The sequence below is a fragment of the Phalangium opilio genome, unplaced genomic scaffold, assembly GCF_054372755.1.
Source record: "Phalangium opilio isolate 3A_F unplaced genomic scaffold, DU_Popi_V2 ptg001628l_1, whole genome shotgun sequence".
Classification (NCBI taxonomy): Eukaryota; Metazoa; Arthropoda; class Arachnida; order Opiliones; family Phalangiidae; genus Phalangium; species Phalangium opilio.
This window is the reverse complement of record NW_028324259.1, coordinates 297002-322065: the sequence shown is the minus strand read 5'-3', so window position 1 is coordinate 322065 and position 25064 is coordinate 297002. Positions and strand designations below refer to the sequence as shown.

The window sequence follows — 25064 nt, the reverse complement described above, 5'->3', positions numbered from 1 at the left end:
TTAAATATTAAAGATAAACCTCTCGTGCAAAGAGAGAGATTATCATTGCCTCCTACATCTACCAAGGCCCGTGCATGCGATATATTTCCTTCATTGCCTCCTATATCTATTAAGGCCCGTGCATTGCGATATGTTTTTCAAAACAACAACAAAAATGGGAAGCTCCTCTCGGAAACATAATAATTTCTTTTCTCTGTATATGAAATGAAAATATGGATAATATTGCTCTCCTTCTTTAATGGTATGAATCCTTGCCTGTCTATTAATATTTTACGTAAGAGAAATACGTATTTAGCGAAGCCTAGAGAGGATAAACATAAGCGAGATTGTTTCGAAAAAAAAATACTGCTTCCACTAATGGGTTTATACTCCTTGTTACTGTTGTATAGAGTAATCTTGATAAAAGCTTAAAAAATTACGAGAGGACAGATCTTTTTTATCCTCTTGTTTTATTCTTAATAAGAATATAAAACATTTATTTTGTATCAAAAAATATTTTTTGGTGCTGAGATTGCTTTAGAAAAATCCAAACGGTTAGGCATTGGTAAAAAAGACATGTGTAAGCTATTTGCAGAGATGATAATTGTTTTACATGTTTTAAATAAAACTGAAGCTTCCATTATTGTGTTTATGCTCCTTGTTTGTTTCACTGAAAACCATCTAGGTGTAGATAACAGTTAGACCAAAAATTTAAAAAAAACCTAGTTGAAAATAGACCTTTTAAATTTGCGGGAGCCATTCTTGAGAATTTTTCTTTGCTTGTAGGTTGTCAATTTATCTACCAGTAAATATTTGTGTTTGGAAGTTGGATATTAAGTCAAATTAAGTGGTTGTAAAGAGCCAGCAGGTTTTTGCCGCTTCTTTTTGTGAGTGTTCGATTTTTGTATGTAAAATGGAGGAAGATAATGTTGAGAGTAAGGATGAAATGCGGAAGCGCAAAGCGCGGGAAAAGATGAGGGCAAAAAGGTCGACGTTTTCATTGGTTACTTAAGTTTATATAATCTTCTCGACACGGAGAGGTAATATTTTGGTTTTCCCGACTTGTTAATTTTTAATTTAGGGTTCAACGTGTAACACATTTTTTAATGTTGTTTTTAGACTCTGACCCCTACGTCACGCGGCAATGGGAGGTTCGGCTCGACCGGTGTTTTATCTTTTTTTTTAAATGGTGGTGGTTTTTTTTATATCAATATTTTTGTTTTATATATTATTGTATATATTGTATGTTATTAAAATTTTTATTTGTAAATCTGTTATTCTTTTCAGACTTATAATAATAGGCTTATTTTTTAACCCCGTCTTAATTAACCTATCCAATGAAATTATCTCTTTCCTTACGCTCCGCCTAATAAGACAAGTAGGAACCAATTAGAACTGCCGCTTACCTCGCTACTATGTTACATATATCACATACTAGCTATTTAAATATCATTTGCTATTGTAACCCGCTCAATATGCTGTGCCTCATTTTCTTTTTTGTTTACGGGTTAATAGTCAACGTTTTGTTAACTCTTTACGAAATTGAGCGCCGAAGCAGGAAACAATTGGAAAATAAACCACGACGTCCCCCTACTGATCACCCTTCCGAGTCAAATAACGATACGGGGTCAAGGTGAAAAATGAACTCTTTAAAACATGTTTGTTTATCTCTGCTGGTTGTTGACTATTTTGTAATATATATTTTGTATTTATTTATTACGCATATCTGTACCTCTTATAAAAAGTAAATATTTGATGTCTTAAAATCTGGGTGTTTTTTTATTAACTTTAGGCCTACAGAAAGCTGGTTTGGCCTGGTTAAAAGGTGACGTCGAGGTTGAATATAGCTTTTAGTTTTGGTTTAAGTTAAGAAGATGATGTCATGGGGGGTTGAAACTAACAGGCAGGAGCTCTGGCTAGTCCAGACTTGTCTGAAAAGTTTGGTTTGAGTCTGGTGGATGAGGGTCTGGCGGCCATCTTGGATCTCTGCGAATCTGTATAGTCCCTACTACTAATGCGTTCGCGTATTTTAATCATTTTCTTATGGTGTAATTCATAAACGTCAGACGCAACGCAATTTAGTACAGGCGATAGCAGGGCGTCGTGCGCAAACGTGTGCTTTTTGCGCACGACGCCCTGCCTTTGCCTCTACTAAATAGCGTTGCGTCTGTCGTTTATGAATTCCACATTTAATCTCTCTTAATGCTTAAACTCAGTACGATCACGTCCGCGATTAATCCACAGAAAAATCCTGTCCTCTATTTTTAGAAGGTGACGTCACAAATTGTTAAAATTATTTATATAAAAACGATTCCACATGTTTCGTCATGTTTAGTTAATGAATAATGTAAAATCCCACATGAAAGAAAGTAGTGACCACCAATATATGCCCTACACATGTACGCGTATGGGTTATGCGTATGCTAAATCTCTCTAATTTCTTAAATTATAAAATAAAAATAATTGTAAATCATTACCATATCTTGTAAATTAGTCGTCTCATTAAGAGTAGTTAGTACCCCGCACAGCACCGTCTCAGTCTGGAAATAGATTGCCTCTTTTTGTTTCAATTATTCCGAGCATCTTGTGGAACGTTTAATAAACTTGTCCATACCGGGCACAAAGGCACATTCCTCGAAATTTACCTGTTTATTTAAAATTACAACTGTTAGATTATCCGAATAATCATAGCACCATAAAAAATACTTAAATCGAAAAGTGCAGCTATTCTTCAATATATCGGAAAAGCGAAAGGGTACTGTAATAGAAAGTCAGACGCTGATTTCAATTATAGGGTGCTGTCAGAAGGATCAGTGTGACGTCACTCTTAGTCGTCACTCGTGCTATTTGTTCATAGAACCTAAGCCAAATCCAAGCCCGTGACGTTTTACCTCAACTGAGATATCTCTATTAAGATAAAACTTTAACAGTCATAGCCGCCCTTTACCAATTTTATGTGGCGCTTAATGCCAAAAAATATATGATTGATATTATGGGTCTAAAAATCCAAAATTATAGGATATTTAGAGGTCCAAAAATGATCAATTTATAAGTTCAAACTTATGTTAGTTTTATAAATTTCAAATTTTTACAGAAAGTATATGCCTCGGGGTTTTTAACCAACATATAAAAATAAAGATATTTATAGGGTAAATTTAGAAATTAGAGGTTTGTATAGGACCATCTCCGAATTTTAGGTATTTAGTAGTATCTCCCTTAGATAAGACTTAATATTGTCTTTAATGTATAAGGGAGGTTTATGCTAAGGTCTTCCGATAGTTAACTCACCAGTTAAAAAAGTACACTGCTTTCCTTTGTCTTTGTTTTCGTTGCTGCGTCACGAAAGACCAACGTCTGTGTCTGTTTCAACTTGGAGAGCAAATGAGTAATTCCAGTCCCGGATCGTGCGCAACTTTGATGTGGTAGTTTGTGTCAAGTTGAGATCACGTGATACGATTTTAGCGTTTTTTATTTTTGCACACGACATCTAGATGGCGTTTACAAAAATCTTACTCCATACGGAAATTTGACGATAGAGAAGCCATTCTGTAATAAAGTCTTTCTGAGGGTGTAAGATGGGAAGCGTATTACGCCGTATAACACGGAAATACACTCGGGACTACTTTTCGCAGTTTTTATTTCAATATAAGATCGGATTGTAGGCATATCGCCCGAATTTACGACATAAAAACCTCCAAAGAGGTAATACCGGGGGGATTACGCCAGTGCCTGATCCCTCGGACGTCGTTCGCTTCTCGTTGACGAGGGGAAAGCCACTCTGTAATAAAGTCTTTCTGAGGGTGTAGAATGGGAAGCGTATTACTCGAATGCCGAGCGATGCTCGCGACGTGCGGGTTTGTAACCTCGTATGAGATGATACTGAGAACAAACTAAGGGGAGATTGAAGCTGTGAAGAAGTCCGCGCGCTATTAGGGGCGCGTCAGCTTCACCGGGAGACGGGAGTCTTATATTATGTACGCGGAAAGCTCCTATTTTCTTGCCGACTGAGTACTGACGACGGCAATGCTCTAAGCCTTTGCTTTGACTGAATTTTCTACATTGATTTAAATATTAATTTTTCAAGCTAAGTATAATTTTTGTTATCTAAGTGAGACCATTTTTGTTCGAAATATATTGTTTTACTAATAGCTGGAATTTTAGCTGCGCGAGCTTTCGCCTTTCGGCTTTGACAGGAGACCAGGAGTATTTCATTGGCGACGGCATTGCCCTAAGCCTTTGCTTAACTGAATTTTCTACTTTGATTTAAATATTAATTTTTCACGCTAAGTATAATTTTTATGGTCTAGGTGAGACCAATTTTGTTCGTAATATTGCAACGGTTTCACCCGAAGCCGTTGCAGACGACGGCTGGCTGAGCAAGTGGGTGTGGGTGTGGGGGTGTGTGTGTTTGTTTCTGTGTGTCTGTCACCGCGTTCGCAGTTGGCCAATCGGAGCAAACGTGTTCGCAATTTCCGGACCGCGTTCGCAGTACACAGAAATTCCAAAAACTTTACTTCATTGCTTTATCTATCTTATTTAAGGGGGAAGACAACTGACCTAAACTTCGAATCATTTCAAACGATGGCGCTCAGATCTGTGGGGAATAACGCAATTCTATCCCCCGTGTAGTAGGTATTATTGTGGATATTTAGAAGTTTTCCTTCTATAAACCATCCCTGTACCGGAATTCAGTTAACTATTTATTATTATTTAACGCTATACTAACGCCGATAGAAATACATGTCATGAAGGCTTTAATGCATTGAACATTAGGTGACACGAACCTGAAAACAAGACTTAATTGAAGCTCATATTGAGTTAGAAAAATTACAAAGCAAATTAAATTTGGTCTCTGTTTTTCCCAAAAGTTTTAAAGATGATGCTAAAGTTAAATATTATACGGGTTTGGTTTCATTCGAAGCTTTAATGGTTGTATATAAAATTGTTGAGCCCTTCATACCTTTTAGAAAACTAATATTTTCCACACTGACAAAGGTTCAGAAGATGATAATGTTTTTGATGAAACTAAGGCTAAACGTAGACTTCTTAGATTTAGGTTATAGGTTTAATGTTTCAAATAAAACAGCATCTCGCATGTTTTATTCAAGCCTAGACAACTTTTTTTCTCGACTCGACCACTTAGTAGCTTGGCCTTCTAGAGATGATTTGCGTAAAACAATGCCAAGTTTGTTGAAAGAAGTCTTTGATAAAAAAGTAACTGTAATTATAGACTTCTTTGAAGTGTCTACTGAAAAACCATCTAACTTATTAGCCAGAGGTCAGCTTTGGTATCAATATAAACATCACCACACCGTAAAATTTTTATTCGGCATTACACCGCAGTGTTCAGTTTCTTTCCTTTCTGAATCTTGGGGTGGCAGAATATCTGATAAACAGATTACTGAAAACTTGGGTTATTAGATAAACTTATTTCCGGTGATATGATACTAGCGGATAGGGGATATAATATAGCGGATTCATTTTGGTTTCACTGTGCTGAAGTTAAGTTACCCGCAATCAAAAAAGGGAAATCGAAGATACGCGAAAAATAGCTAGTATAAGGATTCATGTGGAAAGGGTTATTGGATGTGTAAGACAAAAGTCCTTGAAGGACCAGTTCCGTCAGAAATGCAAAATGATCAGGATGATGATGAAAAAAGTAGCTACTATCGACAAGATTGCCAAGTTTGCTGTGTATTGTATGTATGTCCAGCAATAATTAAAGAATAGATTTATATATTTATTTTGAAATTGTAACTTTATTTCAAATTAGGTCACCTTTTTTCAAAATTTGGTTAACCTTATTAAAATTTAAGTAATAAAAATATGTCAAAGATTCTTTTAAAATAGGAACTTCATGAACATATGTTCACTTCACGCGACAAGTTTTACATTTTTAGGATCCTTTTGGAATTCTCTTAATTTTGAGGCATTTGGTATGGTACCAAAAAATTTTACAGTCAGTGGCTTCGCAGAATATCATTCACTCGTCGTCACTAACTTTCCCATCGCAAATGCTCCACTTTTTTGGATTCTGTGCATGGCTAGCCACTTCGATTACTATTTATAAAATATCTTCCTAAAAGTGCCACCATGACAGCAGCTTGGAAAAACTGAGTGGTTTTGAATAAATTTGTTTCCCAGAAATTTTTATCAGGCTCAATTCTTTGCACAAATATTTCCCCTTCTTCGGCCCAAACAACAAAATCACAGAGAGCTTTAACACAAATGAAAATATGTGCTTGGCACTGGTAATAATAAGCATGTTGCTTAACAAGGACTAACGCTCCTCCCGTTTGGACTAGGCAATTTTTTTTAATTGTGAGATCAGCAACGGATCCTCCCTTCACGCAATAAGGAAATTTCAACACAACCTTTTTTTTATCACATTCGCAACTGACTAGGGCATCCGGAGAAGCACCCAAATAAGGGTATTTGGAGTTAATCATGAAACCCACACGAGTAATTTTAAGGTTGCATGACTTATGATTGCGTTGTAGTTTCTTCTCATATGCTTTTAAAGCTACATTTTCATGGCTACATCCCCATTCCGTTGCTTTAGTTTTGAATTTGTACTTCTCAGGATAACAAATTGATTTAACAAGACTGGGACTAGACAGAGCTGATTTTGTATTGCAGACTACTTTGAATTTAGAAACAGTTAGTCTTCCAGCACGGAATTCAAACCTTAGTTTAGATTTTGCCTGATTTCTCTTGTTCTTCTCAATTTCAATGGCTTCATCTTCGGTATTGCTGATAGTGGTTCTTCTTACTTAGTTCAAGAAGATCTTTGTAACAAAGCTTCATGTGGTCATCAGAAAAAGAGATTTTTAAACAATTAGTTGGTTATGGTTTTGGTATAAAATGGTCCGAATACGATAGTATGGAGGCTAATACAACTGGTTTGGGATTTAGAGTACATAGCTGAGCATAGATCTCTTTCTTCTCCACAGCAGATGGAACTGGGATAACCTTTTCTTTACTTCTCTTGGGGTTTGTACGCTTTCCAAAGCTAGGCATTATATTTTAGATGATGAAAGATCTATCTCCCGCACTCTAGCATATTTAACCTCTGTCTCGCTAGGTGCTTTCCACTGGCATAGTAGCTCAGTGCATGTCATGGGACCTTCTCGTTGCCCTACCGCATATTCAATAAAAAAGAGAATGGATCCAACATGGGAACAGACTTCGCCTAACCCAGCAACACACGTACAGTGACAGTACCATGTTCATCGGATATAATCCACGGTTTTGTTAGTGTGTATTTTAATCATGGTGTATGGCTATTGTAGCCACCCAAAAAACAAATTACTTTTCGCAAGAAGACTAAGTGGTTGTTGACATGTTTTACTATCAGCTGACGAACAAAACCAGATGTGTAGAATTTATATGATTCTAGGCTTTTATATGCCTTTAATTCTTCTATAGTGTAGGAACTTTTCATGTGGATCAGATATGTGAAAGTATCTGGATAGGAAATTTCTAGCCAAAACCTAAGTTCTACACCAGTTTCTTTGAAGTTAATTAAATAAGGGTCTAAGTCATTGATAACCTTAATTTTTTCACAATAGCGTACGGCAACATCTTTATTTGTTTTAGATAACTCTTTAAAATACTCACTAACGTTTGAAGCCATTAAAAATCGGAAAATAAACTAAAATAAATGAGAGACTAGACCGAACTATAACATGTTTTTATGGCATTCTGTCGTCTGCTAAAATGTGCTTGTCCTCCAATAATTCAAACCAAACCGCCAGTCGGGGACGCTACTTCGTTGCCGTAGCAATGGAGGCGGGGCTTAGGTTAAGCGTCAATGCTCTATAGTAGCCACATCATACCGTACTTAAAAGGCGTACCGAAAAAACGGAGGGGTGAATGCGTACTTGCGAAATCTATTTCATCTGGCCTGAAATATCTGGCTGGGTTAACATATAAATGTTTAAATGAAATTCCTACTAAGAACGTAAGATTTGAGAGCGTCTAGAAATGGTATCCCATGTTTAGGAATGTAGTGGTTCAGTAAAACCCGCTCGGTAAAATGTGAAGAAATCGTTATATGCTCAAGGCCAAAGGCTAGACAAGAGAGGAAGCCAATTTTCCCACGCTTTATTTCATTTAAAAATGCAACGGAACGCCATTTGTGGAGAGAAGAAAGACTAAAAGGAAAGCACTATTTCAGTGACTAAGTGTCGGCTTGGCTTGAACTCGGCTCGCTCGTGAACAGTCCTATTTTCCATCTCCCCTGGAGACCCTCCAGTTACATTCTAGACTCACCCTAGAGGGAGGAGCCACCAAAATGTATACCGGATACAGACCTGGTCGGTTTTGTTGATCACGTTTTTTTGAGCTACATAATATTCCTCAGTTTCCACTCCCTATTATAAATTCTCTCTGCCCACCAATTAAAGAACACCTATAATGATTGAAACATAACCTCTTTTTAAATAGGAAATATTATCTAGGAGGTCCACTTGCTGCTGGAATATCAGGAATAGCTTGACACCAAGAGACATACAGGCACCAAAGAAATCCTCACATTGGTAAATTAGAGTGTTTACTATTTAACTACCTAGGCTGAAATTGACATCTTTCCGAAAAACCTTTTTTTTTTGCAAAGCTTTCGTCTCTTATACTGAGAAATTGGTTTTTCTTGGTAGCACGCAACACTTGAATACAGTTTGAGCTTCGAAGAACTGTCACTAAAAACCTTTAAAGAAAGCTCTTCGTTTACCAATGTGCCAAATGATTCTATTGTCAAACTTCACAATACATAAGGTTTCGATTTAGATTGTAGCCGAACTTCAGTCTTACAGTCTTAAGTCTGGTTCTCACTTAGCGAAAAAACGCAATTTTCGCCACGCGAGTTGATACCCTCGAAGAAAATGGGCGAATTTTATCCTAATCGCCGTCCAAATCGCCCCGAAGAGTTCTAAAGCGACTGTTCTATTTTTTTCGCTAAACGCTCAGCGAAAAACGGTTTCAGCCAATCAGGTTCAGGTAGTGAGAAAGGGGTGGTCCATTAAGTTGGCCCCTCCGCACAAAGATAGGAGGAAGGTAATGTAGGCAAACGATTGCGCTCTTCTTGCGCTGTAGTGCGCCACCATTTATTTTACTTGCGCCACTATAGTTTGCACACAAGTTGGAAAATAAATTGGGGGGGGGGCAAATTAACGAACAGCCCCACCACCCAAAGGTGGGAAGAAGGTAATGTATGCAAACGATTGCACTCTTCGTGCGCTGCAGTGCGCCATCATTTATTTTACTTACGCCACTATAGTTTACACACAAGTTGAAAAATAAATTGGGGGGGGGGCAAATTAACGAACAGCCCCACCACCCAAAGATGGAAGGAAGGTAATGTATGCAAACGATTGCGCTCTTCGTGCGCTGCAGTGCGCCATCATTTCTTTTACTTGCGCCACTATAGTTTACACACAAGTTGAAAATAAATTGGGGGGGGGGCAAATTAACGAACAGCCCCACCACCCAAAGGTGGAAGGAAGGTAATGTATGCAAACGATTGCGCTCTTCATGCGCTGCAGTGCGCCACCATTTGTTCTACTTTCGCCACTACGGTTTTGACACTAGATGAAAAAGAAGATGGGGGAGTTAACGAGCAGCCCCCACCCATTGGTAGAAGGAAGATAATGTATGCAAACGATTGTGCTGTTCATGCGCTGCACAGCGCCACCATTTATTCCAATTGCGCCACTAAACTTTAGATAAAAACAAATCTTACAAGCCCCATTTATTTATGTATACTTTATTTTTTAGGGAAAATACATACAAAGAAATATCACTTTTTACTTATTAAAAACTTAAACAGTATTATGAACTGCATGTGCAATAATCCATTTATTTTCTGTGCATTTCCCTTTTTTACCTTTGGTGTCATCATAAACTTCCCATCTATCATTTTACCTTAAGCCATAGCATACGTAATGACCGATAGCGTCTGGCTTGTTAAATCCTTCAAAACCGATAACAGCGCGTAAAAGGTAGATGGCATCATTTACCTTTATAGACTTTGGTAATTCTCGTAATTTTATAACCATGCTAGTTTCGCAGTCCAACTGGTGAGTTAGATATGTAAATTCGAGGAAAATGTAATAAGGTAAGGCGAGCTTTAGTGAGAATCCAAGTGGGCCGTGGCTGGACTCTTGATCCACAGCCCACTCGATCACGCCACTGCTAGCGCTTTAGAAGCCCGTTCAAAGAATTCCCGCTAATCCACTCAAATTCATTAGTCAACGACAGAACATTGATGTTTTACGTTTAACACTGAAATTAGGAATTGCAGACCGGTGAAAATAAAAAACCCAAAAAAATACATTTTGCTTTACCTTCAATAAGTTTTTTAACCTACTTTTTATTGATTTTCTAGCAAACTATGTGGAGGAAGCTCAAAAACCTGTCCCTTATGTATTTTCTAAAATATAGTGGCGCAAAGAGAATAATTAGTGGCGCATTGTAACGCATGAAGACCGCAATCTTTTGCATCTTTTTTCTACCGATGGGTGGAGGGGCTGCTCTTTAGCTGAGCCCCCCATCTTCTTTTTGAACTTGTGTTTAAACCGTACTGGCGCAAGTAGAACAAATGGTGGCGCACTGCAGCGCACGAAGAGCGCAATCGTTTGCATACATTATCTTTCTCCTACCTTTGGGTGGAAGGGCTGTTCGTTAACTTGCCCCCCTCCCAATTTCTTTTGAACTTATGTCTAAAATATAGTGGCGCATGTGCAAAAAATGGTGGCGCACTGCAGCACATGAAGAGTGCAATAAATTGCAGACATTAATTTCCTCCTGCGGGTGGATGGAGGGGCCAACTTGATGGACCTGAAAAGGGGGAGTGTCTGTCTCAGCAATCCTTGGTCTCAGATTCCCAGGATTCGAGCTTAGCGCGCGTCGCGCCAATTTTAAGCATTTGCTTATTGCCACTTGTTGTGAAATAACGAAAAGGTGAGTTTAGGCAAGTTCTAATTTAAGTTTTTAAGAGTGAAATACGTACGCTACCTAAAATTGACTATATTATTATTATATAAATATGGATGTATCAAAAAGTCTTTTAGAAAGGACAAAAAATTGACAATGAACAGTTTGTGGATGAAATACGAAAACATCCATTTTTATACAATCCTTTTGATGCCGAATATAAAAATACAGGGAAGAGAGAAAACCGATGGGATATATTAGCCAATCTTTTTGAACTAACAAGCAAGTTACTAATTGACATCTTTGCTAACGAATCTAAATCAAAAACTATTCCTTTTCAGGAAAAGAGGCACAAATGAAATGGAAAGGGTTGAGAGACACCTTTATGAGGCTCAAAAGAGAGAAAGACATTAAATGTAGGAGTGGAGCTGGGGTTGATGCATCAAAAGCTCCTAAATGGAAACATTATACACTTATGGAAAGTGTCTTGGGTCGTTCCTTATATTGCAGAGAGTACTTAAAAACTTAATTTCTTAAGACATTTTATTGCACCATTTTTTGTTCAGTTGAACTATTTAATGACTTAAATTTCAACAAAGATCAACTTCAAACTGTTCCCTCGATTACACTGTTCTGAACTTCTGGTTACTAAACAACACGGTGACGGTGACATAGCAGATAAGCTACTAAAATCCAATACTAATAATGTAAAGGATATAAACCCTGAATCACCAAGCAATATTCGTGATATTTTTCAAGAATATGTTATTCTTTTTCAAAGGTTTTTTTTTTAACTTTTAATAAAAATCTGGTTTTCAGATCTTCGATCTTAAACGAATTTATAGAAAAGGTGGATGATGATGAAAATCAAAAGGTGGATGATGATAAAAAACAGAAGCTGGATGATGATAAAATACAAAATTTATATGATGATAAAATACATCGTTTGTCTTCGGCAAGTCGGAAAAGAAAAATGGAATCTGAATTTCCATCTCTGGTCTTACTCGCAAAGGAAAATATATCGAAACTTGCTCCTGCTACTACTCCAAAACCGCCACTTCCAAAAGATGAAGTTGAACTTTATTTTACTGGTGTAGCGGAACGGTTTCGCAGCCTGCCCACCAAGAGGCAAAGAAACGTTAGGTTTCAAATTGAAATAATATTTTACAAAGAAGCAGAGGATGAGGAGAACCACAATTAAAAACATTCCAGCCATTTTATAACACGCGATTCCTTTTCTTTATTTTTGGCGTGTGAAATTTTAAAAAAAAATGTAATTTATTTCACATATAATGATTTTAACATATTCAAAACCTATTCGTATAAATAACGGATTTTAGGATCTCAAAACGTAAGCATCTTGCCATGGCACTTTGCCATCTGTACTCCCCAGTCTAAAACCGAACGAAAGACTAATTTGCACATCACCACTGGCAAGGAAGATACAGATACTATATGTAACATGTTCTGAAAGTCACATTTTTAATTAAAAGAGTACCGCATCGTAAGTGCAAGACGTTCTTCTGCAGAAATGGCTTTTCTATACCGGGTATTTTTCTTTTTGATTCTATACCTAACCATGTTAAGTTTAGCATCGAATTGATCTGGGTTCATTCTGAAAAACCTACAGCAAATGGTAGTGAATGATGTAGCATGGCTGCCAGAGTCCTGGAGTTTCTACTCCTTGGATCTGGCAGGGTGTTATGCCTCCATGCTACATACTCCTCCTCCCCGTTTACTTACTGCGATATTTTTGCAAGATATAACTAGTTTTACTGTTGGCGACACTCCCCCTCCCACACATGTGATCTAGGATAATTTGGTTTTGGTTAATCATTTTACTGTTGGCTTCGGTCGAGAGCAGTTCTCTCCTTTTTGATTTAACCTCTCCAAAGACGGAGTTTTGTATGAACGTAGTAGTTTGCGGGATCCTTATCCCTTAGTTAATTGATTACATCAATAAAGTTCAGAAGATATTCTTCTATTTTTGGATTATTAAAGTAAGTTGTCTTTATTCATTTTTATGGCCCTCGGGAGATTCTCCCTTAGTTAAATTATTAGATTGAGGGTAACATAAATGGCGCCCGAACAGGGACTCAACTAGATAAGACAAGGCCTTAAGCCTCGGTCAGTCCCGTAGAAAAAACTGTTTATCATTGTCGGTATATCCGCCCCCCACGTGGAGTTAAGCCTTGGCTTCCACGTTGGTTAATGATTAAATATAATTGAATTAAATCTAGATTAATCATGACTAATTTAAATAATAAATTAAAGATAAAAGTATCGTTATAATTAATGTATTGAATTAAGATAAATTACTTATTTATTTTGTATAAACTGAACTTGTTAAACTATTTTGATTATTGTAAATTAACATTAAAATAAATAATGGCTTACTCGGATAACAAACAACAATGGAGGTCACCTTGAACATCTGAGGATGAGGAGGATGATTCTACTTTACATAAAGGGAAAGATTAATCAAAGGAAGATCTGTTTGCCTCTGCGGGGGACGATGGCGACACGCTAGCACCGCCAGAAACAGATGATCCTTTGGAGGATTTTACAGGATTCTTCGCATTGGGATTTTCTCCCTATCAACTATTCCCTCATAAGAACATTCAACTCCCTCGAATTTCCCTCCTCAAACTGGGATAGATTCTCTTGTCCCTCCTAAATCAGCGTCCAAAAGTGTTAAGCCTAAAGTTAGTTTTACAAACACCTTACCTAATCCTAGAATTAAAACAACCGGAACTCAAATGTCTCCGTCTCGAAAAATCCCTCAATTAGGACCAGACACTACCGGCGAGGAATTAAGATCCTTTATATTAACTTTACTCCAAACTTTGGCAGATAATTCTACCACACAGGCTAGTGCCGTAGCCCAAAATGTAGCAATAAATAAAGCCATAGCTACTAGTTTGGATAAATTAGTTAGGGATCTACCCTCATTAGTAAATAGGAGTACTATTCCTTAGACGGGGAAAGTCCCTATTGAACCGCCGGAAAGGTTAGCCTTTATGGGATCTTCTAGCGATAACGCCTCAGAGTTTTTAGCTGCTTTTGAGGAATATGCCAAATTTCACAAGCCATCAAATGAAGACAGGTTAGCGGCATTGCCTCTCCTATTAAGAGGGCATGGCTTGTATTGGTACAGGGATTTAATCCGTCAGTATGACGATATTTGTAATGCAAACCCTGCCCATCCTCATTTAGCTTGGAAAACATTTAAAAGGCACTTTAAGGCTCAGTTTAGAGACTCAGAAGCTGACTCTAAGCTTAAAATAGAGATTTCCCATAGGAGTCAGAAAGATAAGGAGTCGGTAGAGGATTTTTTTCGGGGAGGTTATGAAGTTAAATTTAGGTATGAACAATCCTCTTTCCGAAAAGGATTTAGTTCCTATTATTAAGAGCAATTTAAAGGATGAATTAAGAACTCCTCTCCTTTTCTTGGAATGTACTACAATGGAACAATTAAGGAATTCCTGTAAAACAATTGAAAAGGATATTGAAGTTAGGAAAAAGAATGCCAAAAACAGGGAAAAGAGGAGATCATCCCCTAAACCTAAGGTTACAGCTGAGTCCTCTTGCCCAGCTAACAGGGGCTCCGCCCTTAGTCAGTGTTCCACCGGGCATTGTCAAAGCCCTTTTAATCATCCTACTTCTCCTCAATGGGAATATCCCTTACAACCTTTAGACTCTAGATCGAAAGCTAGAGCTCAAAACACTTCAAATAGTTAAAGATCGTATAATAGATATAATAGTCAGAGATCAAGATCTCCTGGTCGTCAATTAGCCTTGCCCTACCCATCTACACGTGGTATAACATGCTTTAAATGCCAAAAACCAGGTCATCTAGCACCCGACTGTCAAGAAAAAAGATTAGCAAGTCGGGGGAAGCCCAGACGGGAGAGGTCACACGTGGTCCCTCTCCCGGTGCCCAGTAAATTCCCCTAACAAAAAGCGTGTCGCGTTTCCCCTGAGGATTGATTCCGTCAGGAAAGGTTCAGTTTATAAAAGAGTTACCATTCCCGTTACTTTTGAACACGCGACAGTTCACGCTAAGTTAGATAGTGGGGTCGATGCCTCTTTTGTCAGTTTAGATCAGTGGCTGAAGATTTGTAAATATAGAAACTCTTCAGAATTACCCGAAGATGAACAATTAGATTGCGTAGTTTGGGGCGATGGCCGATATACATTTACAAAAGGTTCTCACGAACTAGAGTTTACTCTTAAGTCTATCTTAAGTCTAACAAAAGTGAGAAACAATTTAAATTTAAATATTACATAGTTCCTTCCCTCAATAGTGACTTTATATTGGGCCAAGATTTCCTTGAAGAAAACAGGGTCAAGCTAGATTTCGAATCTTCACAATGTCAAGTGGGTAACTTAAGGATCCCTTTTTCAACTCCATCTGAAAAGGATCATATAGATAAGGAGATTGTAGATAACATTAGGGACGCTGTTTCCGCAGCCCCTATTTCTGATGAACAACGTCACCAAATAGAATCCCTTTTATTGAAATTCCCTGAATTGTTTTCGGATAAAATAGGAAGAACAGGACAAGTCTTCCATGAGATTCATACGGGAAATAGTCCGCCCATAAAATCTCAGCCTTATCGTGTTAATGACCAGAAAAGGAAAATAATAGAAAAACATGTCAGGGAAATGTTAGATGACGGGATAATCAGACCATCTTTATCTCCTTGGCCTTCGCCCGTAGTTTTAGTTGATCAAACAAATTGGGGTAAACCCTATAGGTTTTGTATTGATTACAGAAAACTCAATCAGGTTACCATTAAGGACCCTTATCCTTTGCCTAATATAGAGGACATGTTAGCTAGGGTTGGAAGACCTAAATTTATAACAACCCTTGACCTTAAATCAGGGTATTGGCAGGTGGAAATGCACCCTAAGAGTAGAGAAAAAACTGGTTTCGTGACTCATATGGGAAAGTACGAGTTCAATGTACTCCCTTTTGGGCTGTGTAACGCCCCTAGCTCTTTCCAGCGATTAATTGACGAAATTTTTAGAGACGCCGATTATTTCAAATTAATTGACTATTTAGACGACGTGATCTCGCTTAGTGAGGATTGGGATCAGCACTTAACGTGTTTGGAGTACGTCCTAAATAGATTAAAGGAAGCGGGTCTCACCCTTCAGTTAAAGAAATGTCGGTTCGCTCAGAAAGAAGCTACCATATTCGGTCACATATTTAATGAACAAGGAGTGCATATTGACCCTTCTAAGATAGAAGCCATTAAGAAGTTCCCTCCTCCTAAAAATATTAAGGAAGTGCAAAGATTTTTAGGGATGGCAGGTTGGCATAACCGGTTTATTAATCACTATTCCCAGATAGTAGCTCCAATTAATAAGCTTAAAAGAAAAGGTCAGAAATTTAATTGGAGTTCTGAACAGCAGATGGCATTCGATAAAATTAAGGAAGAAATATGTAAGGCTCCGCCTTTAGCTTCCTTTAGAAGGGATTCCCCGTGCATTCTAACTACAGATGCTAGTGATGCAGGGTTAGGTGCCCTTCTATCCCAAATTCAGGATGATATAGAAGTCCCTATAGCATATGCTAGTACAGGACTTAAAGATGCCGAAACTAGATACTCGACTAGCGAGAAAGAATGTTTAGCTATTTGTTGAGCAGTTAAAAAATTTAGACCCTTTTTAGAAGTTCTCACTGGCCATCAAGCTTTGCAATGGCTGTTCAATATTAGGGAACCAAATTCTCGTCTAGTTAAATGGGCCATGTACCTTCAAACGTTTGACTTTAATATTAAACACAAGAAAGGAGTAGAGAATGTGGTAGCTGACGCTTTGTCAAGTGCACCGATAAACATCTTTAGCATTAATTTTAGCTCTTCCCCTTCCTCATCTACTAGTATTCAGGATCCAACTAGTAGTAGTACAAGTTCCAATTCTACCGGAAATAGTTCCTCTAGCGACTCTGTTGAAGGTCAGATACGTCCCCCAGGTCCTAGATCGTTATATTCAGTGTTTACATTAGAAGATGTAAGAAAATCCCAAAGGGAAGACCCTTTTGCTTCCCCTATACTAAATTCCTTACAAGAACCAAACCAGATTAGACATAAATTATTTGAACTGAAAAATAATCTTCTGTATCGAAGACCTTATAGAAATCAACCTGAGAAAATATATTTACCACCTCGGTTAAGGTTAGAAGCCATGCGATTATTGCATGATCACCCTTTATCTGCTCATGGGGGCAAGGGTAAAACCCTGAGCAAAGTAATTTATAGATATTGGTGGCCCACTATAGTAAGAGATGTTCAGGATTACGTTAGAAGTTGTACATTATGCCAACAGTTTAAGGCTAGGAATAGAAAGAAGCCAGGGCTAATGCAACCCTCCGAATTGACAAGTCCTTGGGAACAAATTAGCGTTGACATAATGGGGCCTTTCCCTCAAAGTAGACACCATTACAAGTATTTAATAGTCTTCGTCGATTATATGACAAAGTTCGAGGAGATGATTCCACTTAAGACTTTTACAGCTTAAACTTGTGTTCAAGCCTTTAAGTCTACTATTACTAGGTAAGGAGCTCCTATAGATATTCTTAGAGGGGTCAATTTACTTCGAAACTTTGGCTGCAAACTTGCAGATCTTTAAGAATAAATCCCAAGTTTACTACCCCCTACACATCTAAGGGAAATCCCACCGAACGAGTTAATCGTCTAATAGGCGAACTTATATCATTTTATGTAGGGAATCACCATGATAAATGGGATGAATCGGTACCTTTCCATTGCGCAGAATTCCATTAGACCGAATTCCCATTAGATCGCATCCCGCCAATGTTTTTAATGAATTTAGCCCAACGGCGGGTTTGGTATTTACAATTCAAACGGCTCTATTTGTCGCAAACAGCGATCCCAAAATTCCCGATTTGATCAAATCCGAGAGGGTGTCGAAGCGATTGTAGCTTTCCGTCGTGAACTCCGTCCGCAAATAGCAACCCAAGTAAACCAGAGTGAAACTCACTCCGATCAGCCACGACGAAGCCAGCAGACGACAAGTAATGTTGGGCAACACGGATGGAATCGCTGTAGGAAACATAATTATCTCATGAGTGACTAAAGCGCCAGCCATCTTTCTTTATCGAGACACAATATTTGGTTATTGGATCCCTCATACTAAACCGGCTCACGCGCGAGTGAAATGTTATCAACTGTTTGGGGGTGCGCTTAATCGCTTACGTTCGGCGCACAAGAGCGACGCGTTCTCCCAAACGTTTTCCAGGGTTTCTTGGGCCATTTTCTTGGCCACTCTCTTGGTTGGCACCGATTTGTATTTGTTGGTTACGACGGAGTGAGCGACAAGCAAAAGTGAGAGAATGACCAAAGTGGACGCAATTAAAATCACCACCTGATTGAATAGAGAAAGGAAATTAATGAATTATGAGGCGAATGGAATGTTTATCGATCGAAATTTACTGGAGTGTCCATATAAGAAGGAGAAGGAAGTAGACAAGACTCTTTTCGGGGGCACCGAAAAGATAACCGTGTTGGCCGTTTCATGGGGAGAAGACGGAATGAAATGTTCCAGTCGACCATCGAAAAGTGAGCGTGCCGTGTCTACCGTGAAGATGTGAATTTTCTAAAACCATCGTAAGGATTAAGTATTAATAACAGCGATCCCAAAATTGCTATGTATTTTAATTTCTATGTAGTCGTATTTTAATGAAAGCGTTTTAAATACATTTTTACTGACATGGCTACGCTTGGTTAGTAATATTTTATAAATCACTTAAGAATGTTTCGCCTTTTCCAAAATATTGATGTTTAGCTTCATTGACTTCTCAAATAATATGCCTTTTCCAAATAATTACTGTTAGGTTAGATTTGGTTAGGAGGACGTCTCTTCCTGTTTGCAGCGGTTATACACTTCATTTATATTAAAACGGCTTAAAGTATTTTCATGATGAATATAACATAAAAACCACTATTTGGTTAAGCTATTTTAGTAATATTTTATAAATCACTTAACAATGTTACGCCTTTTGTTGCGACTCGACAGTTGCAGTAGGAAATGACTCACGAAAGATATGTTACTAAAAACTTTTATTGGTCATGTCCTAAACAGCTTAATTTATAAACCGTGCGTTTAACATAAATTTAATTAGAAAGGTTGACAAAGCGAACTATGGATACTCGATTAAACATTATACTCTAAACTAAAACTCTATTTACAACTAAGCTTTTACACTATGTTATCTCGTTTATATAGAGTCTTATCTAGTTTTTTTATAATCATTAGTTTTTTAATTGAAAGCCATAAGTCTAGATTCTAGTTCGATTCTATTCAGTTCGTTATCTTGGCGGTTGTTTAGAAGTTGTAACATCCTCCCCACAATGGACACTGTTCATTCTGCCGAAACTTCTAAACGGTGTAACATTTGAACCGCTCGACGTATGATAGTTCCTCCTGGTAGTTGGACAGCTACGGCTCGTTCGCGCCCATCTCGGCCAGGAAACACCTCTTGCATTCGTCCTAGTTTCCAGCTTTGGCGAGGAAGTTTGGGCTCCGATAATAGGAAAACATCATCTTTCTTGAACTCTATGACCCCATGGATTGGTTTACTGGCGTGAGCCGATTTGAGCTCTAGCAGGTATGAATGGTTCCAGCGTTTCCAAAATTGATCGAGGATCATCTGTCTGTAGCGCAAACGTCTGACTAATTGTGTTCGGCTAACGGTTGGTGGCGTAGCTGCAAGGTTCTGACTTGGAAGACTTGTGAGGCGCTGGCCGATGAGGAATTGAGATGGGGTAATGGGAAAGGGCTCATCGACTTCGTTGAGGGTGTACGTTAACGGTCGTGAATTGAGCACTGCTTCTATTTCCGTCAAGCTGGTGGACAGCTCCTCGTGATTTAGGCTACTTCGACCCAGCGTCTTCTTTAAGCATTGTTTGACTGATCGCACGACTCTTTCCCAAAAGCCTCCCCACCAGGCCGCTTGTTCGACGATATACTTCCAACGAATATTTTTCTGACCCAAAAAATCTTGAAACTCGTTGTTCTCGATGCCGGAATAAAGCTCCTTTAGTTCTTGCTCGGCTCTCTTGAACGTTCTTGCATTATCCGTGGTAACAAGACCTCTTCGTGCGACGAACCGTCGAAATGATAGAATGAATTTCTCAGTACTCAGGTCCGTCACCACCTCTAGGTGTACTGCTCTGGTTGCTCCGCAGGTGAATAGCGCGATGTACACTTTTTTCTGATTCTCTCCTTCTCTTATGAATAACGGGCCCGCGAAGTCAATGCCTGTAGTTGCAAACGGTGGCGTTTCCGATATTCGATCAGCTGGCAGGGGTGCAGCTATCTGAACTCCAGGCTTGGTGCGAAAACGTCTACACTTCCCGCATCGGTTGATGATCCTTTTTACTAACTGTTGTCCTCGAGTGATCCAGAACTCCTCTCGCAATTGTACCAACGTGCTTTCCAGACCGCAATGTTTTACTTCTTGATGGGCATCCAAGGCGATAATTTCAGACAGCCATTGTTCAGCGGGTAACAGATAGGGGTGTTTTGATCCGTAGGTGATGTTCGCAAATTGAAGACGTCCTCCTACGCGTATGACGTTATTTTCGAAGAATGGTTGGAACTGTAGTATCTTTGATGTCTTTTCTAATGGTTGACTTTCCTGAAGACGCTCAAAATCCTCAGGATACGCTTGACGTTGAGTTTCTCGAATCCAATAGAGCTTTGATCCTTGAAGTTCTTCCGCAGTGAGTGATCCTTTGCGGCGATCATTGACTGTAGCTCTTGTATTGTAGACGAAGCGCATAACCCATGCGGTGACCCGGTAAAGACGGCTGACTCGGCTACATTTCTTCACATCAATCAAAGGCTCTGAGGCCGTAGTACAAAGGAGGGTGACAAGACTTCTTTTCTCCTTGAGGATTGATTCTTCTTCTAACTTGAAAGTCGTTCGTGACCCATCCGGCCATTGGTCTCTCTTTTCCGCAAGCCATGACAATCCATTCCACCAAAGCGTACTGTTGATTAGGGTTTCAACTGAACAGCAACGCCAGATCAGCAGGATTTTCTTTGCCGGCAACGTGACATCAGGAATGAGGGTCTGTCAGTGCCTGAATGTCTCGGACCCTATTTGCGACGAAGGGTTTCCACTCCCTTGATACTCCTTGAATCCAATGCAGTGTTATCTGCGAGTCAGTCCAGCATGTATATTTCGTCACCATCCCCTCAAACACTTCCATAGTGCTTTTCAACAGCCTCGCTCCGATGAAGGCGGCCATCAGCTCCAGTCTAGGGATGGTAAGAGTTTTAATTGGTGCGACTCTGGTTTTAGATGAGATCAAGGAGACTCCTATTTCCCCGTCGTTTGTCTCGTAACGAAGGTAAATCATAGCACCATAGGCCACCTCGCTAGCATCAGAGAAAAGGTGGATCTCTCTTTCCGTGACTCGTCCTTGTACAGCTGAATAGTACCATCTTGGAATTCGGACTCTCTCGAATAGCTTTAGCTCCATCACCCAGGCGTCCCACATGACTTGTTCATCTGACGGTAATTTCTCGTCCCAGGCAATTCCTTTGATCCATAACTTTTGAAAGAGACACTTTACTCTTATAAGGTAAGGAGAGAGTAGGCCGATCGGATCAAAGATTCTCGCTGCCGCTTTAAGGACTCCCCTCTTTGTGTCTTGTCTGTCTCTCAGAAATTCAAGCAGAGCGGAAACATCGAAAGTCAGGACATCTTCCCTTGGATTCCAGGATATACCCAGGACCTTTAGCAGACTGGAATTAGATTCTTGATTTAGCAAGGTGACGGTAGCTTGATCCTCAGACCACAGACTCGCTAGCTCATAGCAATTGGTAACCCATTTTCGCAGGTTCATTCCGGCATGGGCGAATATCTCTCGTGATACCCTGTAGATCTCTTTAGCTTCTTCAACGGTTTCTGTTCCTGTGACCAAGTCATCGAGGTAAAGGTGCGTGGCCAACATTTTGCTTATGTCCGGATACTGCTTCAGAAATTTCTTAAAATGGTGCTGAAGAGTGGCTGCTAGCAGGAAAGGGCTTGAACCGACCCCGAAGAGAACTCTCGTCATTCGTAGATGTATTAGTTCCAGGAGCTCGTCTTGATTCGGAAGCTTCTTAATCCACAGGAAACGTACGTAGTTTCGTTCTTCGGTATTTAGGCATATTTGTAGAAATGCCTTCTCAACGTCGCTCATCAAGGCAATTCGGTGTCGTCTGAATCGTAAGAGTATTGTCAATAGGTCTGGAACAAGACTAGGTCCATTGTGCAGACAGTAATTCAAGGCAGGAAACCCTTTCTCATGTGAAGAAGCATCATGGACTATCCGCAGCTTTGAGGTGGTCTTGTCTTCTCGAGTGACTGGGAAATGTGGCAGGTAATGTATTCCCTTTCTCTTGTATAAATCTCCCTCGGGGACCAGTTCGGCAAAGCCTTGATTGAGCAACTCATCAGTAGTGAACCCACCGAAATATGGAGAGTTAATTAGGTCATTTAAGTGTGCCGCCAGCCTTCTAGCGCGCTAGACTCGCGCGTGTATACTCGCGTGAGTTTAGAATGGGGGAACACCGGGTTTTTATCCGGGGGGGTTTCTCTGAGTTCGTTTATTGGTCGAGAGTGGGGTCGCCAATTGAATAGGTCTTTGTTAATTGGTTAAGGGGCGTGAACTTCTTTAGTCGTGACGTAATGGCCAGATTTAGATAAGAGGGTGTTAGCTTATGCGACGTATGTTAGACATCTGTTAACGTCTCGAATTTCACTGGAGACGGTTTTCTCTACGCCTACATGTTATCCGCTACTCGGTCATTGCGCTAGAAAGATCAGAAAATTGACTGAACAAGATGTCGCCAATAGTTTTAAAGGTATTGACTGACAACGTAATCTTTAACTGTAAAAATTTACTTTAATTGTACGATTACATATACATTAAATGCATAAATTATAAATGAAAAATACAGAAAATAAGATATAATTGAAAAATACATAAAAGTAAGATATAAAATGAAAATACACAAAATAGATAAGATGAAATATATAAATATGAATAAATTTTAAAAAGTAAATATATATGAATAAATTTTAAAAAGTAATCTTTAAAAGCAAAGGCCCCTCTGTAACGAATCAATAGAGTATTATTATACCCTATTGTAAACCTTTTCAAATGCTAATATATACTTACCACCCGCCACGGTGATTAGGATCGGGGTGTCGCGCGGAACTGCAAAAGATTAGTTTACAATTAATAAATGATTCATTAGTTTACAGTTAATAAATGATGCATTATTTAAAAAAGTTTTCTATTTACCGTCAGATAGGTTTAACGTTATCTCGCGATGATCGGCGCCAGGAATCGGAGGTCCTTCCTGGGGTGGTTGTTGAATTCGCTCAAGCGGGTCATCGGGAGGAAGGATGTTTGGAGGAGGGGAAGGAGTACCAGGGTATGGGGGAGGAGGGGTTTCGATACGGGGCCGGTATTCAGTGTTGATAACGTTACGTAAAATGGGGATATCTATGTCGCTATCGTCACCCCAATTACTCTCCCACGAATAAGGAGATTCAGCACCGGCCGGAATTAAATTACGATTGGGTGCCGGCGAAACCGGAGCTTCGTCGGCTAAACCCCAATCGACCGAGCCGGCGCGGCTCTGAGGTGCCATTTCTTGAGCGTTGAAAAAGACCTCAATTTTTCTAGCTCTTACCAGAGCGCATCTATCTCCGTTATGCGGGAATCGTAAATGGGGGTCATAGACATCTTCCCCTCCCGGCATAATGCGAATTGAAGGGGCACCCAACCTTCCTATATCCACAACCCGGAGGGTTCCAAGAAAAAAATTTAAAAATTCTTTTTGATCTGGCCCTTTTACGTAAACGGTATCGCAACCTCGGGTTAATTGTTGAAGTACGGTTCGGATCTCGTCTTGACCGTATTCACCATCACGCCCCAAACCGGAATGTCTGAGGTTATTATAAATAACCGTGTTATCCGTTCTACGGAAACACTCCTCGTCAGGAATTTGAAAATTCCTAACGCTACGTTCACCGCTATCGCGTATGCAGCCTATCTATTAAAATGAAAACACACGTATAAGGAAAAATTCTAAAATATTAGTTAAGATTTAATACCTCTTTGACTAGAAACCTACAACGTAGGTTCCTAGCGCGACTAAAAACGATCGCGAAGCTCGTGGCGATAAAGATAAGGGACTCCCTATTTTAAAATATAAGTCTCTTAATCGAGGGTTTAAATCTAATAGAAAATACTTACATTATATGTATATATTAAGTTTTTAAAAAGACTTCTGAGTAAATAAGAGGTTATAGATATATGGTGATGCGTTAGAAACTAAAAGACACTAAGATAAGGGTCACTGTTGCCTAACCATTTTAAAATACTAGAAAAATACTTACATTTTTTTATTGCGAGACTAGAAGAAGAAGTTATTGAGTTTATGAAATTTTATTGCGTTGTAGAGAATACAAAGGCTTAAACGCTGTATTTATACATTTTTTCTCACCCACGAGTATACTAGGAGTCCGATAGTAACACGAAACCGTTCATCGGTGATAGTATAATTAGTTATAAAATTTTCGATAATTAAGTGTAGCCTTAAGATTACACGTGAAAGACTTGGATAAAAAATTAAAGGAAAACAGATGTGTTTGGAGACTTTGAAAAATAAAAGATACGAATGAAATCTAATATTATTTAATCTATACATATATAATAACATAAATAAAGACGATCATCGACGATAGGAAAGATTTATAAAATATCTATAACTAAGTTTAAGATTACAACTGAACGAGTTATATAAAGTTAAACTAAACCAGATGTGTTTGGAGACTTAAAAATAAAAGATGGGGATGTAATTTAATATTATAACGCGAATAAATACGTTCATCGGCCTATGGGAAAGAGTTAGTTATAAATTGTCACACGCCGAAAACTAATTTAATTTTGACCTTAAGGTTATAATTATTCAATTTCGTTAAAAAGAAACAGATGTCGTTGAAGGTTTAAATATAAATTTAATTTAATTTAGTGAATATATAATGACGTAGTTAAGTAATATGAAACCCTCTCGGACGTAAAGCTAGAAAAGATAACAACCGTATAGTATAAAAG

The 25064-nt window shown here is 38.8% G+C and overlaps 1 protein-coding gene and 1 long non-coding RNA gene across 2 annotated transcripts; both read right to left on the bottom strand.

Annotated features, from left to right (window-relative positions):
* Positions 1-404: 404 nt before the first annotated feature.
* Positions 405-1032, bottom strand: LOC149583098 (uncharacterized). The gene is made up of 2 exons (XR_016380571.1): positions 718-1032; positions 405-660 (listed from the first exon to the last, which is right to left on the bottom strand). It is a non-coding gene; the product is annotated as an uncharacterized LOC149583098 (long non-coding RNA).
* Positions 1033-19303: 18271 nt separating this feature from the next.
* LOC149583097 (uncharacterized) lies at positions 19304-20725 on the bottom strand. Its single transcript, XM_089864066.1, has one exon. The coding sequence runs from the start codon at positions 20723-20725 to the stop codon at positions 19304-19306; it is 1422 nt and encodes a 473-aa protein (XP_089720192.1).
* Between the last annotated feature and the right edge of the window lie 4339 nt (positions 20726-25064).

Coding starts and splice junctions, on each gene's coding strand:
- LOC149583097 (XM_089864066.1), bottom strand. CDS start 20,725: ATGCGCTTCGTCTACAATACAAGAGCTACAGTCAATGATCGCCGCAAA.